This window comes from Tupaia chinensis, unplaced genomic scaffold, assembly GCF_000334495.1.
Source record: "Tupaia chinensis unplaced genomic scaffold, TupChi_1.0 Scaffold000168_1, whole genome shotgun sequence".
Classification (NCBI taxonomy): domain Eukaryota; kingdom Metazoa; phylum Chordata; class Mammalia; order Scandentia; family Tupaiidae; genus Tupaia; species Tupaia belangeri.
The window spans coordinates 482,940-504,546 of NW_006159643.1; the positions used below are offsets into that span (position 1 = coordinate 482,940).

General features: G+C 37.9%; 1 protein-coding gene across 3 annotated transcripts in view; it reads left to right on the forward strand.

Annotated features, from left to right (window-relative positions):
• The window catches only part of RAB3IP (RAB3A interacting protein), a 60,692-nt gene that overhangs the window by 34,940 nt on the left and 4,145 nt on the right, over positions 1–21,607 (forward strand). For 2 of the 3 annotated variants that reach the window (XM_006146173.3, XM_006146172.2), the window contains 7 exons: positions 889–984; positions 7,073–7,150; positions 7,762–7,965; positions 15,542–15,670; positions 17,709–17,821; positions 19,809–19,908; positions 19,998–20,067. In XM_006146173.3, coding sequence (XP_006146235.1) covers positions 889–984; positions 7,073–7,150; positions 7,762–7,965; positions 15,542–15,670; positions 17,709–17,821; positions 19,809–19,908; positions 19,998–20,067 — 790 coding nt within the window. Of the gene's footprint in view, positions 1–888; positions 985–7,072; positions 7,151–7,761; positions 7,966–15,541; positions 15,671–17,708; positions 17,822–19,808; positions 19,909–19,997; positions 20,068–21,607 lie in introns of those variants that run through there. The other variant, XM_027770918.1, reaches the window with a different exon arrangement.

The window sequence follows — 21,607 nt, forward strand, 5'->3', positions numbered from 1 at the left end:
GAGCTTTATAGCACTATTTGCTGCCTGCAGAACCGAATATACAGGTTTTTGGCACCTTCCTGCAGCCTGGGGCCTGTGGAAATTTCCCCATGTCCTCCATTTGTTATCCGGTTTATTCTCCCAATTTTCTCTAAGGGTTGGTGTTCTCTTTTCGAAGTATTTATGAATAGATTTTCGGGTTCTGAGGCTTGTTAAGGTACCTCTGTTGCTGTGCCCTACTCCCGGCTGCTGATCTTGCATTGTGCACAGTTTAGTAACGTTCTCCTGCAGTCTTTTTTTTTTTTTTTAATTTTTTTCCCTGGGGTCAGCAGATGGCATAATGGTTACATCGCTGGACTTCTGTGTAGTTGACCATGGTTTGAGTCCCGGATCCAGCACCTTAAAAAACTCATGCCAGGTGCGTGTGCATGCCTGCCCAAAATCCCGAGAGGAGAATGGAGAAGGGATTGTGGTGTGGCCATCCTTCCTGGGTAGTCATTTCTTTTTGTTTCTCTGTCTCTATCTCTCTCTGGTGAGCACACGTGCCCTATAGCAAAAATCTCTCAAAAAAACCCCACAAACCATTATTATTATTTTTCCATCAATGTGTTCAGAGAAAAGTTAAAAGAAAAAAAGAATGAAGTAATTTTATATTTCACTTGTGAGCTATAGTCATATTTAATAAAGTTATTTTATGAATGAAACATGACAGTTTATTATATTGGTGTTATTTGTCATTTTAAATTTAGACTTGCCCGATTATCTGACACACATGTGGGGTAAACATTTTCAATGTGAATGTTATAGACAATATTAACATGTTGTAATTTTTTTAGTAGAAATTACATAGTCTGCTGAATCTAACTTCAAATTGTGGAAATCTAAAATAAAATTATCAATTTCTCATAGGAACTGAAGTTAAAAGATGAAGAATGTGAGAGACTTTCAAAAGTACGAGATCAGCTTGGACAGGAATTGGAAGAACTCACAGCTAGTCTATTTGAGGTTGGTCTGTTTACATCTTGGCCAACAGCGACATCTTGATTTTTTTTATATATTGTTAGAATTGTTTTTTAGAGGAATCTTGACAAGATATGCTTAGCTTCATTCATATTTTTAAGTCCTTTAAGCAAAAAATAAAAAAGAGGGCCAGCTGGTGGCTTGGTGGTTAAGGCCGCTGGATCCTACATGGCTGATGGCGCAGTTTGAATCCTGGATCTGGTGGCTTGGAAAACACGCTGGGCTTATGTGCATGCATTCCCAGAGGAGAATGGAAGAGAAGGGATTTCAGTGTGGCCATCCCCCGGGGAGTTATTTCTCTCTCTTTCTCTCTTTCTGACAAGTTCATGCACTCTATAGCAAATTAAAAAAATATATAGAAATAAAGATTCTAGTATAGAGAAATATAGAGTCTACTTCAAATGGTGTGGAATAAAATAACACACTCCATGGACTACCCAAGTTTGTTGTTTAAATGTATATATGGAAACAAAGGAGGTACATTGTGATACTTACAAGCTACTTTATAGTAACTTTCTATGACTTCACAAGAAAGATACCAAGCCATTGAGGTCATCTGATACGGGCGGTTTGAGAAATGTTAGAAAGCATACTTCATCTTCCACCTGCCACCAGGAGAAAAAGTTTTATGCAGCTCAAGCTGTATTCGTGCCAATGACATTGTAGGACATTTAGCATCCTTGGTGCATTAAAGTTCTCCAGAAGAACAGAACTGGTGGGATCTGATTCTGAAACTACACAGAGAAAGAGAAATAGAGACAGAGGCACTCATTGTTGTAAAGAATTAGCTCATGCCTTTATGGGAACTGGCAGGTCGCCAGATCAACATAGAAGCGCGAGACCCAGGAGAGACAGTGGTGTAATTCCAGTCTGCGTTTAAAGGCTTAAGGACCAAGAAGAACTGATGGATGACAAAACAAACACAAATCCCCAATTATGTGCTGTCTACAAGAGTATCACTTTAGATTTAAGGATAAACATAGTGAAAGGGTGGAGAAAGAGTTCCATGCCAATCATAACCAAAAGAGTATATTGCTATATAGGTGTCCCTGGGTAGCCACTGTGGATTGGTTCCAGGATACCAAAATCCACAGATGCTCAAGTCCCTTATATAGAAGGGCATAATTCTGTGGATATAAAACCTATGGCAGTCAGCCCTGTGTATCTGATGTCTTAACTTGTTCAGTGTTGCTATAGCAGAATACCTGAGGCTGGCAGCTTAAAAAGAGGTTTATTTGGCTTATGATTCTGAAGGCTGGGAAGTTCAAGAAGCAGGTGCCAGTATCTGCCTGACTTTTGGTGAGGGCTTCATGCTACATCAGAAAAGGTGGTGAAACAGAAAGGGAAGTGAGAATGTGAAAGGGACTAAAAATAATAAGGGACCTTGCCTTATAACAGCTTATTTTTGTGGTAACTCATTTCTGTAAGACCTAACTTACTCTCTTCAGGATGACTTTAATCTATCCATGAGAACAGACACTCCTGACCCATATGGCTTTCATTAGGCCCCAGCTCTTAAAGGTTCCACTTCTCAGCATTGCCACATTGGGATCCAGCCTCAGTGTGAGTTTTGGTGGGGGAAAAACCACATTCAGACTATAGCATGCAGTTTGCATTGAGGATTGAGCTAACCACAGATTGAATTAGATCTGCCCTTGGTTGAATCTGTGGATGTAGAACCCTCATATATGGAGGGCCAACCTGAATGAAGGAAAGTAGATTTTGAGTAAAAGTTATCATAAGAGAGAAAGGTCCCTTTATAATGGCAAAAGGGTCAATTCATTAGGAGGATATAATCATTATATATATACTCAACATTAAAGTACTTAAATACATGAAGCTATTGTTGACAGATCTGAGGGGAGAAATAGCAATACAGTAATAGTAGGGGACTTCAGTACTCCACTCTATAATGGAAAATTATTCAGACAGGAAATCAGTAAAGAAATGATAGAAATGAAAAACACTGTAGACAAAATGGACCTAACAGACAAAACTTTCCATTCAACTTTCCATTGCTAAAACAAGATCCATCAATGTAAAATAATACATTGTTCTCGAATATACATGAAACATTCTCTAGGAAATTTCACATTAGGTTAGAAAACAAGTCAGCAAATTTAAGAAGATCAAAATCATTCCAAGAATTATTTTCTAGCCACAGTGGAATCAAACCAGAAATCAGTAATAGTAAGATAAAGAAAATAGCAAAATTCACAAATACATTGAAACTAGATAGCAACACATTTTTAGGTTTTTGCCATAGGGTACAGGCATTTCCCAGAGAGAGACAGTGAGAAGGAAAGTGAGAAATTACTCCCTGAGAGAATGTCCATGCTGCAATCCCTTGTCCATTCTCCTCTTGGGATTTTGGGCATGTATACACATCCACCCTATGTGATTTTCAAGTTGCCGAAGTCTGAACCAGGGTCAGCCATATGGAAGTCTAGTGCCTTAACTACCATGCCACCTGCTGGCCCCTAACAACACATTTTAAAATAACTATTGTTTAAAATTTAAATTTAAAGAAAAAGGAAAAAAAAACTAAGCCCACAGCAAAAGGAAAGAAAGAATTATGGATTATGGACAATTATATATTAGTGAGCTGGGTAATCAGAAGAAATGAATGAATTCCTAGAAACATACAATTTAACAAAACTGAATTAAGAAATAAAACATCTGAACAGACCAATAATTTAAGGAAATTGAATCACTTACCAGAAATATCCCTACAAAGAAAAGCCCAAGACCAGATGGCTTCACAGGTGAATTCTGACAAACGTTAAAAGAAAATTAATACCAACTCCTTAACCTCTAAAAAATATGAGCGGGGGAACCAGCAGTTAGTGTAATGACTATGTCACTGGACTCCCATGTAGTCGACCGCGGTTCACGTCCTGTCCCCGGTGGCTTAAAACTCATGCCGGGCGTGTGTGTGTGTGTGTGTGTGTGCCCAAGATCCCGAGAGGAGAGTGGAGGAGAAGGGATTGCAGCATGGCCATCTCCCCAGGGGGTGATTTCTCACTTTCTTTCTCTCTGTCTCTCTCTGTCTGTCTGGCGAGCGCACGCGCCCTATAGCAAAAACCTCTCAAAAAAAAAAAATATGAGCGGGAATACTTCCAAACTCATTCTGTGAGGCTAGCATCACTCTGATACCAAAATCAACAGAGACACCACACTCAAGAAAGAACTATAGGCCAATATCCCTGATAAAACAGATGCAAAACTCCTCGACAAAATATAAGCAAAACAAATTTAACTGCACTTTAAAGGGATTATACATCATGATCAATAAAGTTTATCTTTAGGATGCAAAAATGGTTCCATATAGACAAATCAGCTAATGTAAAATGCCAAAAAAATAGAATAAAAGAGGGCCAGCCCCATAGCCTTGTGGTTATGGGAGCCGGATCCACATGGCTCACCACGGTCCCAGTCCTGGCCTGGCAGCTTGAAAAATAGACTGGGTGTGCATGTACAGAATCCTGATGGGGTGGAGAGACGGAGGGAGGGGATTGCAGTGTGATCATGCCCCACTGTGGGGGCCACTTTTCTCCTCTGTCTCTTGTCTCTCTTCTGCATCTTCCCCAGTGAGTGTATACATCCTTTGGCAATTAAAAAAGAAAAAAAAAGAATAAAAGATACAAACCACATGATCATCTTAATAGATGCAGAAAAAGAACCTTATGTAAGTCAGTATTAACTAATGATAAAATTCTCAATAAAATATGTATATAAGAAACCACCGACATGACCTGGATTAAAAAATTATAAACCTCACAAAATCTAATTGCTAAGGCCTTTGAGCCACTCTTTCTTTGTCCACTCAGGCCTGCTTCTACCTCTTAGGAGTATAATTTTGCTTTTCCTTAATAAAATACCTTTTTCTTTCACCAAAACAAAAAAACTCCCAAATTCCACAATACAATAAAGACTATTTTAAAAACTTGTAACTGACATTGTAGCCAAGGAGGAAAAACTGAAAGCTTTTCTTCTAAGATCTGGCATAATACAAGGATCTCTATTCTTCACCACTTCCATTAAGTATAGTACTGGAAGTTAGCCAGAGCACTGGCTAGAAAAAAAAAAGGTAACCAAATTGGAAAAGTTGAAGTAAGGTGATCTCTGCAGCTCACAAGGTCATGTGTATAGAAAATCTTAAAGACTTGACAGCAACAGAAAATGAATGAATTTAGTAATGTTGCAGGATACAAAAACCAGTGACCCAGTGCTATTTCTACACACGGTAAGGTATCTGAAAAGGAAACTAGGACAATCTTCTATCATACAAAGTGTAAAAAAAAATGCTTAGAAGTAAAGAGGTGAGAAACTTGTATACCGAAAATTATAGTATGTTCATGAAGGAACTTAAAGAAGACCGAGCTGTATGGAAAGATAGCCCATGTTCATGGGTTGGGAGAATATTGTTAAAATGTCCATACCACCCAAAGTGATAGGGATTCAGTGCAATCTCTATCAAAATTCTAATTGGTGCTCTTTACAGAAATAGGAAGAACAATTCTAAAATTCATATGGAACCACAAAGACTTGAATGGCTTCAGTTGCCAAAGCAATCCTGAACAAAAGGGATAAAGCTGGACGTATTACTTTTTTTAAATTTCAAAACATATTGCAAAGCTGTGTGAAAGAGGAGGGTCTGAGGAAGGACATTTGGAAGAAAAATAGAGAGGCAAAGCATTAATGGGACAGAGAAATGTATTATCTGTTGAAGATATTTTATAGTTTTATCAACTGGACTAGGGAGAAATGTTCACCTGTTGAAATATTCACTTTGTAAGCTAAATAATGTGATTGAGTGTATAAAAGAAAATGAAATTAAAAGATGTAAATCAATTTTAAAAAAGCTATTGGGTCATTGGGACAGTCAGGATGCATTTTTGCATGGGAAGAACAGAAAAATATGTCATGACTTTCCTGACAACCTAATACAATAGTCAGTACGGTACTGGTACAGAAACAGGTACACAGCCGGTGGAACAGAACAGAGAGATCTGCACTCCCGTACTCACTGATATATATATTTTTTCTCAATAGTCAAGATAGGGAAACAACCTAAAGGTCCACCAGCTGATTGCCATTTGCAGCAACGTGAACAAACCTGGAGAATATTCTGCTGAGTGAAATAAGCCAAACACAGAAAAACAAATACTGCACGATTTCATTCATGTGCAGAATCTAAAGTCATCGAGCTCATAAAACAGAGGACAGAGGGGTAGAATTTTTTTATTTCACTATTTTCTGTTTTTCAAAATTCTATGCATTATTATTTAAGGTACTGTTTCTGTTTCAGTCTAGCTTCCCCCTTTGAGGTTCCAGTTATGTGCAATTTATCTAGTGTCACAGTATCTTTTTTTTTTTTTTTTTTAATTTGCTATAGGGCACATGCGATTACTGGGGAGGGAGGGAGGAGGAGAGAGAATGAGAAGGCACTCCCATATGAGGGATGGTCACACTGCAATTCCTCCTCCATTCCCTTGAGATCTTAGGCCTGCTCCTAGGTGCTCCTGGCATGTTTCCAAGCCGCTGGGTCTGGGACCTGAACTGTACAGTCAACTGTGTGGGATTCAGCTGCCTTAACCACCATGCTGCTAACTGACTGACTTTCCTTCATCATATCACAGTCCTTACATGAGCATTGATCGGAATGGTTGAAATCAGCTTCTCTGCCTCGGTGCTAATAGGTACTAAAAGAAGGTACCTGATCTAATAGTTAACCTGCCTGATGTCAGCTGTTTCAGTTCTTAGCGTTACTTTTTTTTTTTTTTTTAAGAAGTTTTTGCTCTCCTCCATTCTCCTCTCGGGATCTTGGGCACACACACACACTCACTGGGCGTGAGTTTTAAGCCACCAGGTCCAGGACTCGAACCATGGTCGAGTACATGGGAGTCCAGCAACATAGCCATTATGCTAACTGCTGGTCCCAGCATTACTTATTTTTTACCTAACTGTTGGTATTATGCCTTTGCTTCAGCTATAGACACTTGAGCCAAGATTTTTTAGAAACAAATGCTAAATACATTGTTTCCAAAATTTGAGATGTTAACTTTTCCAGGAAGCTCATAAAATGGTGAGAGAAGCAAATGTCAAGCAGGCTACAGCAGAAAAGCAGTTAAAAGAAGCACAAGGAAAAGTAAGTTTTAGCTACTTTTAGTAGTATAAAATTTAAAGAAATTAGTGATAACTGTTTTAAAGATACCTTAATACCTATTGCATTTTGTTCAGATTATATAGGTAGTGCTTGTTTTAGATTTGGAAACTATAGAAAAATGCACAGAAGAAAATAGCTACTATGTAAATACAGTTTATAATGAACACTTGTCATTTTATATTATAAGCAAATATTTAAAGGCTTGTGAATCACACATTTTGTTGAAAGAATTAAAAATCACGGTTAATGGTTGGTATTTTCTTAATTCACTGAGAAACATCATCTAAATGTTACTAGATTTTACCATTTTAGAAGTGAACTATAGTCGTAAGTTACTATGTTTTGAAAGTTTCGAAAATTCATGTTAGATATCTTGGTAATTAAAAAACTTCATGTGAAATTATGAATCATAGCTGTAGCTAAACATATGGAAACATTAGAAAACTTGGTTTTGCTTTCCTTTTATTACTCCACAGGGAAAAAAAAAATTAAACTTGTTTTCCATTTTTGAAAGTATTTCAATCAGGTTGCTTACATTGCGCTAGGTCATAAAACATGTTTGGTGTATATGGCTATGTTGATTTCTTTTCAAGATTGATGTACTTCAAGCTGAGGTAGCTGCACTGAAGACACTGGTGTTGTCCAGTTCTCCAACATCGCCTACTCAGGAGCCTCTGCCAGGTGGAAAGACACCTTTTAAAAAGGGGCATACAAGAAATAAAAGCACAAGCAGTGCTATGAGTGGCAGTCATCAGGACCTCAGTGTGATACAGCCCATTGTAAAAGACTGCAAAGAGGTAACTCGTCCAGGACTGTCCCCTCTGACTCTGTTGATACTTACTAGTTTCATCACTGACGTGTCAGTTACGATTTTTGTCAGCAAAATTTTTAGTACAAAATGTGCAATATTAAGATGGGGGAGGCTTTATCTAGAGCTGGCTGCTTTCAGGGATTCTTCACTTCCATTGTCTACCTGGCTGACCTTGGAGTACCTGCTGAAAACTTGGTAAGTTTCTTAAATCTCACTATTTCGTTTAGGGAGCAAGTATCATGTGTTGTATAAAGGAGAGTGGGTGGCTTTAATGAGCTGGCTAATCAAAACCTATTGCTAGAGTGCTCTAAGAAAATATGAAATGTGTGAAAGTAAGGTTATTTCTTGATTCATATGTTGCTTTTATTTAAATTCTGCAAGAAGCAGAATTTTGTATCGGTAAGAAGTCCTAGAGTTTACTCAGATAATTAAGCAACAAAAAATAGAAATAATGGTAATGTTATTTTAATAGGTATATTGTAAAGATAACTGTGAAAATATGTAAATATTTCCAGCTAGAGTAAAAATTATTAAAACATATTTTACATTTAATCATTGCATACTATGAGAAAGCATTTCCAAGGGGATTGACCAATAATTTATGGCACACTACTCTGTTTACATTGTTGAATTCGAGTCTGTCATTACTCTTGAAGAAGGTGTGTGTGCTTATTCAGTTAAATTTTTGCACAGAAGCCAAGAGTTTATTAAGTTGTGTAACCAAAGTTGTTAGCTATTTCAATTGCATTTTGTTTAGTTGTTAATAAAAAAGATGATGGGAGAGAAGTTCAATACTTGGTCAAACCTTTTTTTTTGGAGAGATTTTTGATACAGGGCATGTGCACTCGCTGGAGAGACAGAGACAGAAATTAAGAAATCACTCCAGGGGGAATGGCCATGCCCCAATCTCTTCTCCTCCAGTCACCTCTTGGGATTTTGGGCATGCATGTACATACACCTAGCATGATTTTAAGCCTCTGGGTCCGGGACTTGAACTGTGGTTGGCACTGTGAGCATCCAGTGACGGAACTATTATGCCACCCATTATGCTGGTCCCATTTGGTCAAATCTTAATGTAGCCAAATCTAAAATTCACATGGTTTTTGTTAAATATTTTTAAACCTTTTTTTTTAGAATTATTTAATTTTATCATCATCATTTTTAAATTTGCTACAGGGCATGTGTGAGAGAGCGAGCGAGCAAGAAAGCAAGCCACTAGGTCTGACTTAAACCACGGTCAGCCATGTGGGAGTCCAGTGCTTCAACCATCACATCACCTGCTGGCCCCTTAAAAACTTCTTTAGTCACAACATTAATTTAAGTAGCATTTTTTTTTTTTGAGAGGTTTTTGCCATAGGGTGTGAAAGAAGGCGAGAAACCACCCCCCCCGGGGGGGGGGATGGCCACGCCACAATCCCTTCTCCTCCATTCTCTTCTCGGCGGGATCTTGGGCATGCATGCACACACAACCACTGTGAGTTTTAAGCCACCGGGTCTAGGACTTGAACCTCAGTCGACTATGTGGGAGTCCAGCGACATAGCCGTTACACTAACTGCTGGTCCCAATTTAAGTAGCATTTTTGATTGCTTGCTTCAACTTGTGTTTTACTGTGGTTTCTCATATACATTGTTGTGTACTCCCCCCTCCCCCACTGTTTATACTAACAAGATTTAAATTTTTTTTTCATGGAAATTTTAAAGGTTCATATTTAGTTTTTGAAATGTTTGAAAATATGAATAGGCAGGGCAAGCAGTTGGCGTAATGGCTATGTCGTTTGGACTCCCATGTAGTCAACCGTGGTTCAAGTCCTGGACCCGGTGGCTTAAACTCATGCTGAGCGTGTGTGTGTGTGCGTGCGTGCCCAAGGTCCCTAGAGGAGAGTGGAGGAGAAGGGATTGTGGCGTGGCCATCCCCCCTGGGGAGTGATTTCTTGTTTTCTGTCTTTCTCTCTTGTGAGCGCACATGCCCTAGAGCCAAAAAATCCTCAAAAAAAAGTATATATATATGAATAAGCAGCATATAACTTCAAAATAACAATTTAGTTTCCAGGTATACTTTATATTCTGATGTTTTGTGAAAAACTTGTTCAAAAAAATCTTATTAGACTAAGGAAACATGTAAATTTGACCTAAGTCTTAGAAAAAGATTTAACAATCTAAAAGGAAAGAAACCATATCATTGTTTCTATAGAAAACCTGATGGAATACTCAGTTATGACATTAGCAGCATATCTTCTGTAAACATTTGAAACACATGTGTGCATGCAGACACACACATGCACATTGCAAGGCTTTGGGATCAAATCATTTAGATTTGAATTAACTGCTTTCTTGCACTGTAACCTTAGATAAGTTATTTTATCTAAGCCCTAGCATCCTTATCTATGAAGCGGGGCTCATAATATCTATATTGCACAGCTGTGAGGATTAAATGTTTATAAAGTGCTTACCATGGCTCCTGGCACAGAGTCAGCTCCTATTAAGTGGTTTGAATTACTGCCTTTAAACTAGAATCTTTGTTTAGAATACTCTCTTACCAGCTTTGCAGTTTATGTTTGGACTCCCATGTAGTCAACCGTGGTTCAAGTCCTGGACCCGGTGGCTTAAACTCATGCTGAGCGTGTGTGTGTGTGCGTGCGTGCCCAAGGTCCCTAGAGGAGAGTGGAGGAGAAGGGATTGTGGCGTGGCCATCCCCCCTGGGGAGTGATTTCTTGTTTTCTGTCTTTCTCTCTTGTGAGCGCACATGCCCTAGAGCCAAAAAATCCTCAAAAAAAAGTATATATATATGAATAAGCAGCATATAACTTCAAAATAACAATTTAGTTTCCAGGTATACTTTATATTCTGATGTTTTGTGAAAAACTTGTTCAAAAAAATCTTATTAGACTAAGGAAACATGTAAATTTGACCTAAGTCTTAGAAAAAGATTTAACAATCTAAAAGGAAAGAAACCATATCATTGTTTCTATAGAAAACCTGATGGAATACTCAGTTATGACATTAGCAGCATATCTTCTGTAAACATTTGAAACACATGTGTGCATGCAGACACACACATGCACATTGCAAGGCTTTGGGATCAAATCATTTAGATTTGAATTAACTGCTTTCTTGCACTGTAACCTTAGATAAGTTATTTTATCTAAGCCCTAGCATCCTTATCTATGAAGCGGGGCTCATAATATCTATATTGCACAGCTGTGAGGATTAAATGTTTATAAAGTGCTTACCATGGCTCCTGGCACAGAGTCAGCTCCTATTAAGTGGTTTGAATTACTGCCTTTAAACTAGAATCTTTGTTTAGAATACTCTCTTACCAGCTTTGCAGTTTATGTCCATTTTATCAATAAACTTTACAGAGGAAATGAATTTGAAAATGTAAATACTGCTTATCTGCTAATGTTCTTTATCCTTTGCCTCTAGCTTTGATTCAAAGAATTTGTGAATTGAGGTGAAAAATAATCACATTCACATCACCATTTTACACCTTAAAAGAAAGTCTGTAGGAAGGCTTGAGTATACCCAGCCTTTGTTACTTTTACGTAGACTACCTGCACATCTGATTAAGCTATACTAGAAGTTTGCAGATCTGTGGTCAGTGGGTCATTTATAGTATATCCAGTGCCTCTGTAGGAAGTTAGAGCTGTGGAGGGATGCTGGAGACTGCTGCTTGGATGGCGGGCATAGGTGCGGCTTTGTATTCCAGCAGAGGGTGTGGAGCTGGGCTGAGGGATTCTGAAGATTTGTCGGGAAGACCACTAGGGAAAATTTATTATGTGGAGGAGGAAAAGAGTGACATTATTATTATATGATGATTATTGACAATTCACATGGTAGTTACTAGATATTGATATACCCAAATTATCTCAATAAATATCTAAATGTTTTATGATAGATGATTTAGGATACTGTAGGTTGCTCCTTTTAATTGTTGCTTATACAGGAAATATTTTAGCAATTCTTTTGGGAATGCCTTCAGGTATTAGCCAAACTGGTGTCATTTTTTTTACCTCAAATTAAGTTTTACAGTTTAGTCAGTATCAGTTTATTCAGACACACTAACACACACACACACACACACACACACACACATAAAGTATTTATTATTTATATTAATAACTATATATCTTTACAGTGTACACCATGGCTTTTACCTAGCACAAATGCAGTGCATATCAGTCAAGACAAAGACATTACCATATACATTATCATGAGCAAGTAACTTTTCACTTTGTGTGTCAATTAAATGGATTTTTTCCCTGTTCTCCTCTCTCCCCCATTACCCACCTCCTATTACCTCTATCCTTACTATCTCTAGTATCTACAGTTGCCCTCCCTGCTATTGTACTTTCCAGTCTTTCAGTCTCTACTATAGAGCATGACCTTTGGTATATATCGAGTGGAGATATACAAAATCTGTCTTTCATTGTCTGGCTTGCTTTGCTTAGCATTAAGTCTTTCATATTCATCCACTTTATATCAAATGTCAGGGCCTCATTTGTGTTTTATGGCTGAGTAGTATTCCATAGAGTACATATGCCACATTTTTTCAATTCACTCATCTGATTTTAGACATTTGGATTGATTCCGTGTCTTAGCAATCATAAGTGATGCTGCAGTAAACCTGGATGTGCAAGTGTTTTTCCAACTGAGGGTTTTCTTTTCCTTTGAGTAAATACTTAAGAGTGGAATTACTGGGTTGTATAGTAGTTCTATTTATAGGTTTCTGAGGAACCTCTATATTCTCCACAGTGGCTATACTCATTTACATTCCTACCAACAATGTAGGAGAGTTCCCTATTCACCACAGCCTCACCAGCACTTATCATTCTTTATTTTTTCAATTTTAGCTATTCTGACTGGGGTTAAATGGTTTCTCATTATGGTTTTGATTTGCATTTCTCTTATGATAAGGATGTTGAACATGTTTTCCTATGCCTTTTGTCCATTCATATGTCTCCCTTGGAAAGTTGTCTGTTCAGATCATTTTCCCATCTTTTAACTGGATTAATTATTTTTTTTTTTGCAGGTAAGCTGCTTGAGTTCCCTGTATATTCTGGTTATCAGTCCATTAACTGAGGTGTAGTTTGCAAATATATTTTCCCACTCTGAAGGTTGTCTCCTCACTCTAGTTATTGTTTCTTTTATGGTGCAGAAGCTTTTTAGCCTAGTATAGTCCCACTTGTCTATTTTTGGGACTATTGCCTTGCTTCGGGGGGGGTCTTCTTTAAGAAGTCTTTGCCTACTCCAGGGTTTCTAAGGATTTTCCCTCAGTAGTTTTATAGCTTGAGGTTCTATGTTTAGATTCTTAATTCATTTTGAGTTGATTTTTGTTGGTGGTGAGAGAGAAGGATCTAGTTTCATTCTTTTGCAGGTGGATATCCAGTTTTCCCAGCACCATTTGCTGAAGAGATTTTCTTTTTCCCACTGGCTTATCTTGTACCTTTCATCAAGGATGAGTTGGCTTATGTTTTTAGGTTTCAGACCCCAACATTTAATTAACTAAGCTCCAAGTCAGTTTCAGAAAGGACTTGTTATTATTTATATTAATAACTATATATCTTTACAGTGTACACCATGGCTTTTACCTAGCACAAATGCAGTGCATATCAGTCAAGACAAAGACATTACCATATACATTATCATGAGCAAGTAACTTTTCACTTTGTGTGTCAATTAAATGGATTTTTTCCCTGTTCTCCTCTCTCCCCCATTACCCACCTCCTATTACCTCTATCCTTACTATCTCTAGTATCTACAGTTGCCCTCCCTGCTATTGTACTTTCCAGTCTTTCAGTCTCTACTATAGAGCATGACCTTTGGTATATATCGAGTGGAGATATACAAAATCTGTCTTTCATTGTCTGGCTTGCTTTGCTTAGCATTAAGTCTTTCATATTCATCCACTTTATATCAAATGTCAGGGCCTCATTTGTGTTTTATGGCTGAGTAGTATTCCATAGAGTACATATGCCACATTTTTTCAATTCACTCATCTGATTTTAGACATTTGGATTGATTCCGTGTCTTAGCAATCATAAGTGATGCTGCAGTAAACCTGGATGTGCAAGTGTTTTTCCAACTGAGGGTTTTCTTTTCCTTTGAGTAAATACTTAAGAGTGGAATTACTGGGTTGTATAGTAGTTCTATTTATAGGTTTCTGAGGAACCTCTATATTCTCCACAGTGGCTATACTCATTTACATTCCTACCAACAATGTAGGAGAGTTCCCTATTCACCACAGCCTCACCAGCACTTATCATTCTTTATTTTTTCAATTTTAGCTATTCTGACTGGGGTTAAATGGTTTCTCATTATGGTTTTGATTTGCATTTCTCTTATGATAAGGATGTTGAACATGTTTTCCTATGCCTTTTGTCCATTCATATGTCTCCCTTGGAAAGTTGTCTGTTCAGATCATTTTCCCATCTTTTAACTGGATTAATTATTTTTTTTTTTGCAGGTAAGCTGCTTGAGTTCCCTGTATATTCTGGTTATCAGTCCATTAACTGAGGTGTAGTTTGCAAATATATTTTCCCACTCTGAAGGTTGTCTCCTCACTCTAGTTATTGTTTCTTTTATGGTGCAGAAGCTTTTTAGCCTAGTATAGTCCCACTTGTCTATTTTTGGGACTATTGCCTTGCTTCGGGGGGGGTCTTCTTTAAGAAGTCTTTGCCTACTCCAGGGTTTCTAAGGATTTTCCCTCAGTAGTTTTATAGCTTGAGGTTCTATGTTTAGATTCTTAATTCATTTTGAGTTGATTTTTGTTGGTGGTGAGAGAGAAGGATCTAGTTTCATTCTTTTGCAGGTGGATATCCAGTTTTCCCAGCACCATTTGCTGAAGAGATTTTCTTTTTCCCACTGGCTTATCTTGTACCTTTCATCAAGGATGAGTTGGCTTATGTTTTTAGGTTTCAGACCCCAACATTTAATTAACTAAGCTCCAAGTCAGTTTCAGAAAGGACTTGTCATCATTTTTAATTTTCAGAACAGTGTGTCTTAGGGGCACTTCTACACTTTTTTGAAGAGCAGGGGAATGACAGTAATGGTAGCATATTTGGACACCATAGTGGATACATTGAAAAACAACCACTTGGGGCCAGCAGATGGCATGGTGGTTAAGGCGCTGGACTCACACATGACTGACTATGGTTCAGGTCCCAGACCCAGCAGCTTGAAAAATATCACGTTGAATGCATGTGCATGCATGCCCAAACTGCCAGGAAGAGAATGGAAGAGAAGGGACTACATTGTGGCCATACTCCACTTGGGGGGGAGTGATTTCTTACTTATCCCCTCACTGTCTTTGTCTTTCTGAGGCGAGCACATGCACCCTATGACAAAAACCTTTAAAAAAAAAAGGCAGCCACTCATATGGGAGTCACATTTTAAAAAGAAAAAAAAAATACTACCATGTAGTATAGCTAATCCAAAATGGTTTAATTCATTATTCTAAATGAATATTTCCTTTTTCAATAATATTTAAATTAGACTTTTGTTTTAGAGTGGTTTATGTTTGTACTTTATAAAAAGCTTCTTTCATGTTTTCTTTTGTTTGTTAGGCTGATTTATCTCTGTATAATGAATTCAGATCTTGGAAGGATGAGCCCACAATGGACAGAACGTGCCCTTTCTTAGATAAAATCTATCAGGAAGATATCTTTCCATGTTTAACATTCTCAAAAAGTGAGGTAATTTTTATTTTATTTTAATAGGAATGCATTAGAAGTTTTTCTGCATTTTTTACTAAATCATATTACATCTTTTAATCTCTCTTAAGTTATTATAAATTGCCATGTTTTACCATTTTCTCCATTCCATATTACGGGCATAATCATTTTACGTCATTCAGTTACAGACCATCTTTCCTTATTTGAACAAGAAGATCATTAACACTGATAGGTGTTTTGTGTCAAGAGTGGAGTATTAAATATATATGGGGGTAGAGCTTATTTTTTAATTCGCAGCCCAAGTTTCAGTGTAAAGAAATTCTCTATACTCTGATAAAGGCGTGTGTTTGGTTTGTCTGTGTATGAGTTTTTAAATAATCATGTTTAGTTTCTTCATCTTTAGGACAGGAAAAAAGTGTTTTCTTTGTGTCATGGTAGTGTTAAGAGGATGAATAAGTTAAGTAGATAACAAACACTTTTTGAAAATAAGGCACTGGGACCAGCAGGCAGTATGATGTTTAAGGTTCTGGACTTACATATGGCCAACCATGGTTTGAGTCCTGGACCCAGTGGCTTGAAAATCACAGATGCATGTGCGTGCATGCCCAGAATCCTGAGGAGAATGGAAGAGAAGGAATTACGACAAGGCCATCCCCCTGTGGGGGGAGTTGATTTCTCACTTTCCCTGTCTCTCCAGTGAGCATACATACCCTGTGACGAAAAAACAAAAAAACAAAAAAAGGGGGACCAGCAGAAGGCATAGTAGTTATATTGCTAGACTCCCACATAGGGAACTGCGGTTCAAGTCTCAGACCTGGCAGCTTAAAACTCACACAGGGCACATGTGTGTGCACTTGCTTGTGTGTGTGCCCAAGATCTGAAGAGAAGAGTGTAGGAAAGGGATTGCAATGTGGCCATCCTCTCTGGGGGGTGATTTCTTGCTTTCTGTCTTTTTGTCTCTTATCTCCCTGGCAAATGTATGCACCCTGTAGCAAAAATCTCTCTTAAAAAAAGAAAAAGAAAATATAAAGCACTTTACAAAAATGTCATAATTTTGTTCTTTACATATGAAACTTTGGTGTATAATATCCTTTCAATTAATATTTAAGAAATATAATCTAAAGAGTCTTACATAAAGACTTTTAAGAATTATAACATTATTGGGACCAGCAGTTGGCATAATGGCTACATCCCTGGACTCCCATGTAGTTGCTGCAGTTTGAGTCCTGGACCCGGTGGCTTAAACTCACACCAGGTGCGTGTGTGTGCGTGCCCAAGATCCCGAGAGGAGAATGGAGGAGAAGGGATTGTGGTGTGGCCATCCCCCCTGGGGGGTCATTTCTTGCTTTCTATCTCTCTGTCTGTCTCTGTCTTTCTGGGAAGCGCAAGTACCCTATAGCAAAAACTTCTCTAAAAAAAAAAAAGAATTATAACATTACTTTTAAGAAGAAATTAAGATGAACAGTGTAATACTTTTGATATGAATATGCCATTACCTGGTCTCACGTAGGTCATTTAGTATCAACAATCTTGCCAGACTGAGAAAGTTTGCATGTTTGATCTATCATTTATCAGTTGATACCATCTTCATCTGGGCATTTGGTATTTGATAATTCAGTTAATTCTTTTGTAGGCTCTTGTGCACGTAAGTTCAGAAAATATATGGCTATAATTAGTATTTATTCTTGTGTTATAAATGACCAATATTAAAAGATATTGCATACATTCAGCAGAATAAAGCATTTGGATATTCATTTTCAAGTGGCATTAACAGTGGGTGTAAACTGGGTAAGAAATGGACAGAAACTGGAATTAATGCCTTTAATATTCATCCAGATAATGAAAAAATTATTTCATTATAATGAGTTGCCTTTCATAACAATGTTTGAATTATAAAATAAATCAAACCGAGATTATGGGATTTCTCTCTCTTTTTTTTTTTTTATTGACAAAGCTAGTAGAACTCAGGAAGAATTATTTATAAAATCAGTTTACTGTAGAATTTAGTTTTCATATTTTTCTGCCAGCATGGCATCTAATACTTTTTATTTTTTTAAAGTTGGCTTCAGCTGTTCTGGAGGCTGTGGAAAACAATACTCTAAGCATTGAACCAGTGGGATTACAACCAATTCGATTTGTGAAAGCTTCTGCAGTTGAATGTGGAGGACCAAAGTAGGTTTTCACATCCATGACTTGTGGAAGATACTGTGTTAAAATTTTATGTGTTGCAGTTACTTAGTTTGGTGATCAGAAGACTTGGGATTGGGACCAGCAGTTGGTGTAATGGCCGTGTCTCTGGACTCCATGTAGTTGACTGCATTCAAGTTCTGGACCCAGTGACTCTTACACTCACGCCAGGCGTGTGTGCATGTGTACCCAAGATCCCGAAAGGAGAATGAAGGAGGAGGGATTGCAGCATGGTCATCCCTGCTGGGGGGTGATTTCTTGCTTTCTGTCTCTCTGGCAAGTGCACATGCTCTATAGCAAAAAAACCTCTAAAAAAACCAAAAAAGACAGTATTGAATTCTGGCTTAAAAATATATCGGATGTGAACAGTTCACTAATGGCTTTTGAAATGAAATCATTTTAGAAGCACTTTTATTATTGTAGAAGTTGATATAACCATTTTAGCAGGGTCTTTTCAGAATTAGAATAGTAGATAAACAGGTAAATACCTGTTTCCAGAGGAATATTGCATAAATTGACTTTTATCAGTTTGGTTGTACTTTTTCCATTTGTGTAAATTATGCTTTTGGAACTTCAAAGACTTCTCATATTTGCACCTTAAATTTCTTGATGGTACTAGCTTTCCCAAACTAGTAACTGGTGATTTTAAATATTTTTACAAAGACCATGCTTCCAGTCCTAGACCTGGTAGCTTACACTCATGCCGGGCGAGTGTGTGTGCATGCCCAAGATCCCAAGAGGAGAATGGAGGAGAAGGGATTGCAGTGTGGCCAACTCCTCTGGGGGTGATTTCTCACTTTCTGTCTCTCTCTCTTTCTGGCAAGCACATGCACCCTATAGCAAAAACCTCTGGAAAAAAAAAAAGAAATATTGTTACAAAGGAATTTGCTCATAAAGGAGCAATGAGGCATAATGTGTTTGAAAAGATAAGAATTGATTTGTGATTTGAATGAACACCTCTAAAATTGTCATGTTTCAAATACATATTTTCCACATGTTTCTTAATTTGGAGGCCCATTTGGGTCATTTCTTAGAAGTATAGCTGAAATTCTGTGTTGTTCACTTAATACACTTTTCTAATGTAATTTTACACTGTCATGTAAGATGTCATTGACCATTTTATTTCACCTAGAGCTGTGCTAATTTTGTGTTGACAGGGAGTGGTATTTGTGTTCAGCCAAGCTCCAAGCTTAGGAGGGTGACAGCTGGGCTACTGCAAGTCTAGCCTTATGGAAAAGCTGGCTTCATCTCAAGGAGCAATAGGGTGACAGGGGCTCATCCCTTATTCAACAGTTGCTGAAGGTCTGTTGTGTGTCAGGCACATGGTTGGTGCCAAGCACAGTTCTTACCCTCAAGGGGCATACAGTTTAATCCTAGCCAAAGCCCTCACACAAAATTTAGATTTTATAATATACAACTAGAAAGGATGGTGTGAAATGTAGTGTGGTCTTCATATTATTGTTAAGATGTAGTATGTTTGTAAGGTGGCTTATTCCTTTGTACTTATCCCTAGTACCCACTTTAAGTGCACACACACCATCCAAACAAATAAAAAACACCTTAGCTGGAAGCTGTTAGCAGCAAGCCATCAGTAACATGTTTTGTGACTTGAGGAGACCCTCATTAAGTTTTTTCCACCTGAGAAGTTGAAGTCCTGATGGGAAACTAAGAGTTGCCCTGCAGCTGATTATTCATTGTAAACTTGCTCCAGGATGGGACATACATTGAGAACATCTCGGTTCTAGTTCTAGAGCCATGGATGACGTTCTGGCCTAAAGCTTGTGCTAGGATCAGTCCCACGAGGGCAGGGACTTTGTCCTTTCACCACCATAGCCCACTGTGTAGGACGGTAGTACCTGGCACACAGCAGGCTCTCCAATATTGTTGCCTTACTGACTGAACAACTTATATGTAAGATAGAGGAAAAATGCTATTAAAAAAAAAACAACTAAAACTTAGCATTCTTTTACAGAAAATGTGCTCTCACTGGCCAGAGTAAGTCCTGTAAACACAGAATTAAATTAGGGGACTCAAGCAACTATTACTACATTTCTCCTTTTTGCAGATATAGGGTAAGTGACTTAACTGAATTTTAACAAAGCTTGCTTTGATAAGAGACATTTGATTATTCATGACTTTTTCTTTTTCCCTTTTGGCCTAGATCACTTCTGTATGTAACTTTTTTACATACATTCGATATATTCAGCAGGGACTCGTGAAACAGCAGGACGGTGAGTGTTCTTAATTCATTATAAATATTTACATAAAAGTTCAGCAAAATGTATAGGACTCAGTGATATTCAGGTACACTGTATGTTGATACTTTGTATTAAATCTCTTTTATATATAGTTCTAATAAAATGTGTGGAGAATGTGGGAACAAATGTGTCTTTTTGAGACCAGCACACAGGCTAGTGACTGAGGGATCTGGATCTCACATGGCTGACAACAGTTTGAATCCTGGCCCTGGCAGACTGAAAAAAGCATACTGGGTTTGTGTGTGTGTGTGTGTATGCCCAAAATTTCAACAGTATGGAGGAAATAAGATTTCAGCATGATGACACCCCACTGGGGTGCTTTCTCCTTTACCCTCCCTCTATCTGTCTCTAGTGAGCATACACACCCTCTAGCAATTAAAAAAAGTATCTTTTAAAAATATTGTATTTAGCCTTTAAAATTTTTAAATGTTACTTTTAATTTTATTAATTATCATTATTCTACAATTTTGACTAGACAGAGCTAGACAGAGAGAAAGGGAGAGTGAGAAAACTGCCTGCTGGGTCCGGGATTTGAACCATGGTCAGCCATGTCGGAGTCCAGTGCCTCAACCACCATGCCACCTGCCAGCCCCTGTACTTAACCTTTTTACTTGCTTCATTTTACTCTTAATTTTAAATTTTGGGTCTGGGACTTGAATTGCTGTTGGTCATGTGGGAATCCAGGACTCTAAGCACCATGCCACCTGTTGGTCCTGCAAGCCCTTATTATAATTGATTGAAACCATGAAGGATTTAACATAAATTTCTCCTATATTTTCTGCTTTCACATGTGAATTAATAAAGCAGTCATGACGATAATTCTGAATGAATAAAGATTACTGTACTTGAACACAGCAGAAATGTAGAGATATAGCCAGGAGAGCCAACTCCTGAAAATGTGTTAATGTTTTTTTTTTTTATTTTTTATCATCATATCTTCTTCATATTACATTGGATTACATATAACTTTACAGTGTATTACATTGTTTCTTCAAAAGGGAATGCCATGCACGTCAGTCAGTACAGAGACATTAATCTCCCCACTTCAACATTCCATATCTTTTCTGTTTTCCCCAATCATTATCTTTATTATTCTAATGATTTTTATAAAACAGTCAATTGCTATTTCTCGTTTTGCTTGTAAAAATACTTTGCCCGTCATGAAACACTTCTCAGACCAATCCAGTGGAGAATTCTATACATGTCATCATCAACAGTTAATAAGCCCTATCTGTTTCTCACTAACGTCCTGTCTCTCTATTGCTCACTTGCTATCTTTCTCTATCCTCTTCTCTTCACTTACCCCATTCCACACTGTCCTATTCTCATTAAGTACCTTCACTTCAAGAATGGTAGAGTAGTTCCTGTTCTTCCCTGAGGCAATGCAGGGCAGGTAACCATCATCTTCTCAAGTTGCAAGTTCTCAGACCTTGTTTTCCGCTTCAGCTTGCTGGTCCAAAGGCCACACGCCGGCCCTGGAGAGGCAGCTGAACGCCGGGGCATGAGCCCCGAG